General features: G+C 36.4%; 1 protein-coding gene across 1 annotated transcript; it reads left to right on the top strand.

The window, feature by feature from the left end:
• The first annotated feature begins 1,104 nt into the window (after positions 1-1,104).
• LOC142608727 (uncharacterized) lies at positions 1,105-2,513 on the top strand. The gene is made up of 4 exons (XM_075780416.1): positions 1,105-1,213; positions 1,313-1,542; positions 1,666-1,776; positions 1,974-2,513. Exons 1-4 carry the CDS (start codon positions 1,105-1,107, stop codon positions 2,511-2,513), a joined length of 990 nt encoding a protein of 329 aa, XP_075636531.1.
• Positions 2,514-8,086: the final 5,573 nt, after the last annotated feature.

Here is an 8,086-nt window from a genome sequence, read left to right as displayed (position 1 = left end):
TGGTCCAGTTCAATATGTTTTAACTCTTAAAACATATCAACATACCAACTAGAAATCTCCATTTCTATGATCAAGACAAATCATCTTAGTTGATATGTTATAGTATTCGCAGATGAAATGCCCAATTTCATCACCGATTATGAACTAAAATTTTGAGTTTAAAAAGAACTTGTGATTTATCTCTTCTATGACTTTTCACATAAATCACATACTATACATCTCATGGACTATATGATAATGTCTCAATATTCATGTTACTATTATTTTTAGATAATAAAAAAAAAATTATTAATCACAATATTAAGTCATACATAGTATTATACAATAAGATTTAAGGGCATTAATCCTAACAACGAGAGCTAGTGCAGAGGGTGGTGCAAGATCTGCTATAGGGGTGATGCTAGTGTGGGGGTAGTGGAGGAGTTTGATTGGTTGAATGAAGGTCTGGAAGGAGAAGACTTTGCTGATGATATTTTTGGTGAGTCTTCTCCACCTCACACAGTTCTATCTGAGTCTAACACTGTTCCAACCACTAATACTCCTCAACCAACCATTAATACACCTCAACCAAACACAGATACACCTAGGCCAAGCAATGTTCCTCCTCCAAACATAAATTTAGATGAAAAGTAGGCTGAACTAACTTTAGAGGATGATATTTCAAGTGTAGATGGTTCTTATGATGATCAGAGGCTTGGCAACCCATAATTCAATAAGAGGATTGATATGACAAATGTTAAGTTGGTAAAAGGGATGAAGTTTCCAAACTCCAAGGTTTTTAGGAAGGCTTTGAGGGAGTATGTGATTCAGCATCACATTGATATCAAGTGGAAGTTAAATGAGAAGAAGAAGATTTTTGTACATTGTAAGAACAATTATGGATGGAGGTGTTATGCTTCAATGGTGACTGGAGAGTACACATTTAAGATCAAGACATTTAATCCTGAGTTTACCTCCCCCCTAACATTTCAAAATGGGCAAGTTATATCAGCCTATGTGGCAAACTAGTATTTGGAGGATTTTAGTAAGAATCCTAACTGAGAGGTCTCAGGTGTTAAGCACCATATGATGTAGCAGATTTTAGTTGATTTAAGTCTTAGTCAAATGTATAAATCAAGGAAGGCAGTTAGGGGTTTGATCACTGGGAATGAAGAGGCTCAGTATGGCCTACTTAGAGATTATGTAGAAATGATAAGGAGGACAGATGTAGGAAGTAAGGTGATACTGCAAACAAAGATGGAAAATGAGAATGTAGAACCCAAGTTTAAAAGGATGTACATTAGGTACAATGCTTAGAAAGTTGGCTTTCTAGGTGGTTGTAGACCCTTTGTTGGGTTAGATAAATGTCACTTGAAGGGTAGGTTTGGTGGGCAATTATTGTCTGCCATTGCCAAGGATGGAAATAACAATATATTCCCAGTGGCAATGGTTGTGGTTGAGCAAGAGAACAAGGACAGCTGGATCTGGTTCTTGAAGCAATTTGCAGATGATATTGGCAAGCTAGAGAAGCTCAATCTAGTATTCATCAGTGACAGACAGAAGGTATTATCATCTAGCTCATGTTTATGACTTCATTACTTGCTTACTTGAATGCTTAGTTGCATAGTTGCTTACTTGAATGCTTACTTGCTAACATTGAATACTTACTTGCTTACTTGATTGCAGGGTCTTTTACCTGCAATGGAGACTTTATTCTCAACTGTAGAGCACAGGTATTGTGTGAAGCACATATACCACAACTTCAAGGTTAACCACAAGGGCATGGAGTTGAAAAGTGTACTATAGAGGTGTGCTGCCACAACATCAGTCAGGGAATTAGAGAGGGGGATAGAGCATCTTAAGAGTTTGGATGAAGAAGCTTGGAAGTACCTTACTGATATAGAGCCTACACAGTTTCCCACTTTTCTCTAAGGTCTTTGATAGATTGTCTGGTGAACAATCTGAGTGAGAGTTTTAACTCTATGATTGTGAAGGTTAGAGACAAGCCAATTTTATCAATGCTAGAGTGGATAAGAGTTAGGCTTATGAGCAGGTTGTATATAAAGAAGATTGGTATAGGAAAGTATGGTGGCAAGTTGTGTCCAAGCATACAAGACAAGTTGAAGAAGTTAAAATTAGATTTTAACTCTATGATTGTGAAGGCTAGAGACAAGCCAATTTTATCAATGCTGGAGTGGATAAGAGTTAGGCTTATGAGCAGGTTGTATATAAAGAAGATTGGTATAGGAAAGTATGGTGGCAAGTTGTGTCCAAGCATACAAGACAAGTTGAAGAAGTTAAAATTAGAGTCTAAGAACTTCTGTGCAATGTCATCTAGGAGGTTTATGTATGAGGTTGATAATGAGAGGGAAAGACATGTGGTGGACTTAGTAGGGAGAACATGCAGTTGTAGAGTATGGGACTTGACAAGAATCCCCTGCAAGCATGGAGTTGCAGCCATTTTTGTAAATCGTGAGAAACCAGAGGATTACACCCATCTATGCTACTACAAGGATGCTTTTGTGAAGACATAGAAGACACCCATACCTTCCTTGCCTAGCCAGTCTAAATGGATCTTAAGTGGCCAGCCCAAGCCTGTTGCACCTACTATCTATATGCCACCAGGCAGACCACCCATTAAGAGGAAGAGAGATGCTGATGAGCCAAGGAACTCTTATAGGGTGTCTAAAGCAAACAAGCCAGTGAGGTGTGGAAGGTGTCAAAAAGAAGGGCACAATGCAAGGGGATGCAAGGCCAATGTCACTAGTGAGACACTATGGGAGAAGATGAAGAGATTGCAGAAAGAAAAATCTGTACGTTTTTACAAATTTTTTTTATTATATGCAAAATGCCAATAACTGACACTGTAAACATGTTCATATTTGGTTGTAGGCAAATGGAATGCCTTCTACATGTAGACAAGGATCCTAAGCCCCATCTTCATCATAGGATCAATCCTCATCTTAGGCCCAATCTGCTTCCCAAGCCCCATCCTCATCTCAACTCTTAGCATTATCTCAGCCCCCACCAACACATCAGTCTTACACTATGACCTCATCCAACCAGGCAGCAAGGTCACAGCTACCAGCTCAGACTCCATGGTCACAACAACCAAGTCAGTGGTACTCTTCAAACTTCAGGTACACAGTTAGATGAGCTCCTTGGTTCTCTTCAAGCTAGCCAACACCACATGTTTGGTTACATGTGTGAGTGAAGTCCCACATCAAATAAAGATAAGAAGAATAAGTGGTTAATATAATATAATTAAATACATATCCATTGGGCTTAGGCCTTTTGGGTTAAAGTGTGTCTTTATATGTTATATTAATTACTCAAGGAAGCTCTCCAATGTGTTATCCCCCCGACAAGTGGTATCAGAGCCTATGGTGGTGTGCGGCGAAGGTGGTGAGGTGTTCATGGTCCTTACCTAGTGGGGACAGAGAAAGCCTAAATGGCCCACACACAAAGATCCTAGAGAAGGAAAAAAAAAAAAAAAAACCCAACAAAGGAATATTGCTAATAGGGCTAAATAATGGTGTGATGCGAGGTTCCCATGGACATGGACATGCGGAGTTCCCATGGATGTGCATGCGGGGTTGACATGTGGTTTCCATGGATGGCGTACAAGAGACCCATGGATGACACGTTGATGAAGTGAAAAGCCCATTAGGCAAGGGGGAGTGAGTAGGACTTGTTCATGGCCCACAAAGAGGTCTTGAAGCCCATAGAGAGGCAAACTCACGCGTGAGGGGGAGATTGTTGGGTTACACATGTGAGTGAAGTTCCACATTGAATAAAGATGAGAAGAATGAGTGGTTAATATAACATAATTGAGCACATATCCATTGGGCTTAGGCCTTTTGGGTTAAAATGTGTCTCTATATATTATATTAATTATTCAAGGAAGCTCTCCAAGGTGTTATCCCCCCGACACCACACACCCCTGCAAAAACATGGGACATTAGAGCACCATCATCACAAGTACTGTAGTTTTATGTTTTATGTTTTATTCATAAAACTGTGATACTGGTAACTAATATGTGAATTCTTGTACTTTGTAGCCTACAAGACCACCTACTACCAGAGGAGCTGCTTTGAGAGGAAGGGGTAATGCAGTTAGGACACAAAAATGTACAACAAGAGGTGAAAAGGCCAGCTGTAGTGGGAGAGGCAAGGGCAGAGGTAGTAAATGAAGACTATGTCAAGACACTTTTGTTTCTATGTATTATGGTTATGTAGTGTTAGGGTTATATGTAATTTGTAAACAATGGCAAGGCAGACAATTGTTGATTATATATGTTGTTCAAACACTGTTGGGATTTATTTGTATTTTTGTAAGTTTTGTAAACAAGGGTAGGTGCAACTATTTGGTTGTTGTTGTACCAAATGCCCTATGTAATTTGTAGACAATGGCAAGGCAGACAATTGTTGATTATATATGTTGTTCAAACACTGTTGGGATTTATTTGTATTTTTGTAAGTTTTGCAAACAAGGGTAGGTGCAACTATTTGGTTGTTGTTGTACCAAATGCCCTATGTTTACTGGTGGTTGATGAAAGACTATTCAATGCCACTTTAAATGTGTATATAATTTCCCAACTTAATGGCAGGTGTTTAGAATTATTATTTTGACTAGTTTTTGTCATGTGGTTGATTATTGCAGTTGAACATATATAAGTTTGTTTATGTGTGCATGTATTGAATATAGCAGTCACTTTTGAATACAACAGGTGTATATGTTGAATAGCAGGTTTATGTGTGCATTTGTTGTCTTTTCTTGCAAGCTGACAGATAGTTGTCATGCACTTTAAACTTTAAACAATTCACTTTCAACACAATTATCTTCACACAATGCACTTTATGCACAAACCAACACAGCTCACAACATCCAACAAAACACCAACAGTTCACTAGTCACAAGTAGCCAATTCACTTTAAACAAAAACACCAACAACATCTAACATAAATAACACTTTATCTTTAAAAAAACTTATATTATTAAGTGGCTTCAAGCCAATAGTATCTACCATCTTACATAGTTCTATTACAATACAATTGAGTAGCAGCTTATACATTACAACCCACCACGTAGACTTAATCTCATCATTCCAACATTCTCACTTGAGCTAAAACATGAAAACAACATAACAAAAAAAAAAATGACAGAATTAGTGCAATTCTACACTTACTCTCTTGCTCTAAAGTTCTCACTGCTATCTCCTTGGCTTGAACAGAGGAAGCTCAAAACTTTCTCTCATTCTTAGTGGCTTTTGTTACCCTTTCTTGAGCAATTTCTACCATTTGGGTAGCTTTTGCTGCTGTCTGGGTAGCTGCTCTTTCTCTTTCATGTGCAAGTTGCATCTCATTCTGCAATAAATCCAGCTTTTGTTGCACCAAATGGGCAGCTTCATTCCCACGCATACAAGTGGGATTATCAATCCATTGAAAGAAATGGCACTTGGGACCAACCTGTTCATAAATTGAATTGAACACATCATATTCCAATCTCACTTAAGTCAACTAAATTAAGTAAAAACTATACTTACCTTATATCTGCTACAACCCAAAAACCTTCTCCCAAAATTATCCACTGTCAGACTTATTCTTAGCACACAAGTCTTATATGTACACATATGCTCACTTAAACCTAAGTAATTTCCACTCGAAGAAGACATCACTTATCAACTTCATGTGAATCAAATTTCCTATGAATCAAAGCTACCATCAAAACTTGAAACCCCAACCCACATAAAGCAGAAATTTCATACCTGGTGATGATCTATCTTTGAATATTCAATACCTCAAGACAACCCAAAGTCGAAACCTCACCCTCACATCAAAGTGTTATGCACCACGATCAGAAAAATCAAAACCCTAGCTCAATACAAGGGCTTTTTGTGTTTCTAGGGCTCGTGAGGAAAATATTCAATGGTTCGTGTTTTTAATCCATGTTATGTTCTAATTTTTAATAAAATGGTATTTTTCTAATGTTTGAGGATGAGGTAGGTAACAGAGAGCAAACAGATTGAAGTATAGGTGGGCAAAATGTTAAGTTTTAAACCACGGGTAGGTAATGTGAAAACGGGTTAAATCACAGGTGCATTTACTGTAATTTCCCACAAAATCAATCAGTAGAAAATTGTAATACAGTCATGTCTTACCAAACCCTTCGAATTCGATTTAATTTATTAGAACTTTTTTCCCCTTTTTTGACAGTAACTTTTAGCAGATTTGTTTTTTTTTGGTCAAATTGTGATCTTATTCATTTTAAATTTCTATGGTAGCCTAGCCCAAAAGGCCTGATGAACTTTGAAGTCGAGCTCCAAATTTACTTGTTTAAGGTGGGCAAAGAGTTTCCTACAATGGTAAGACATTTTGAGGCCAACCTAACAGCTCGAGTGATGGAGTTTAAGGCCCAACTGGAATATTATCCCCCTCTGTGTGTTTCCCGTGAAGTCTCGGGCTCCATATTGAGCTTTCTCCCCTTTAACTATATCTCTCTTATTTCTTCTAGTGTATCAAACCTACCTCTCTCTCTCTCTCTCTCTCTCTCTAAATTTTCCAATCCCCTTTCTCACTTATTTGGCTCCTATTTATAGACTTCCCTTAGTGGGGTTGTCATGATGATGAAGGAGGCTTTTTATGCTAGTGGGGCCCTTTTGAGATATATTCCTGACCAGATGAGACCCACTTCTCGCAACAGATGTGACTATCTTGAAACTTGCACTCATCACCAAACGATGCTCGACAAGTGATTTCCCTAAAGGCACTATCGTTACCATTCAATTCAGTCCCCAACCTGCCATTGATCTCTGAGTTGATATGGCCCCCGATTTGCTATTGGGCTCAGAGTTCTTAGGCATACAGAGGCTAATAGGTTGGGCCTATACCTGATGCCCATACAGTTTCAATCAAAATCTACACTTGAGTGTATTAAAGTTTGAATTAATACATGTAGAGATGGCTTCCAAAAAAAAAAAAGTGTACAAATAACAGCATCAATTTTATCTATCAAAAAAATAGATTTTGTTTTATTATCAGCTTTTAATTATTTATTTATTTTGTTAGAATATTAATCAGTTTTATTTGCAGGCTACTCATTGAAAATCTAAAAGGGATAATTTTTTGAGTTTTGAATGATGAAAACAAGACTCAAACATCTTGCCAAACAACATTTCTTTTGTGGGTCCTATGTGTTTTGGATTATGGGTGATGAAAACTAAGTTATTTTCACTCAATCCTAAGACCCTCTAAGGTGGCGTTTGGTACGTTTTAGGATTTCTGGAAATGTTAAAAGATTCTTACGTTTGGTTGCAAATTACACAAGAGAATCAGATGCCAAGGGTATTTAGATTCTCACTCAACCCTCTTATTTAAGAAATATAGATTCCCTTTGAAACAACGGGTATCCAGATTCCTAAACTTAAAAAAAATTACATTTGTTATAAATTGAAAATTTTACCATTTTTCCATTTAACCAATGGCGATAAAACGCACTTATAAAAAAATGGAGATAAAACATAAAACAAATTATCAATATCTATTCCCTTATTTTTATATCTTCCTGTCATAGCAACATAAATGCTAAAATAAAATAAAATATTTATATCTAGGATTGGTTATTTGCTAAAATAAAATATTTTTTTATTTACAATACATAAAGAACAAGAATTTAAATAATTATTTTTGTATTATACATGTTATTAGACGATAGTTTTAATGAATTTGTCATAATTTATAGTTCATATTTTGTTTGTTATTATTTATTTTTAGGAAGATTAAAAACATTGATATTGGATTTATAAATCTAAAAACAGTATGAGAAAAATAAATAATTCATTTTAAGATTTTTATAAATAAACCAAATATATGAATAGTTACATTTTAATGTATCTAGATTGCAAGACATCACATTCAAAGGAATCTAGATGCCGAAGGTAATATGGATTCCCCTGTATCAAACACCATTATGTCCCTTTGTAAGGAGCAATAGAAACAAATTTCAACCACATATTGTATTATTTACAAAATATCTCACCTTATATAATAATTGAATGTAAAATGTATTATGTTTCCTCAAAAAAAAAATTACAAAATTTAAAATACT

This window comes from Castanea sativa, chromosome 9 (assembly GCF_040712315.1).
Source record: "Castanea sativa cultivar Marrone di Chiusa Pesio chromosome 9, ASM4071231v1".
NCBI classification, from domain to species: domain Eukaryota; kingdom Viridiplantae; phylum Streptophyta; class Magnoliopsida; order Fagales; family Fagaceae; genus Castanea; species Castanea sativa.
This window is presented reverse-complemented; position numbering and strand designations above follow the sequence as displayed.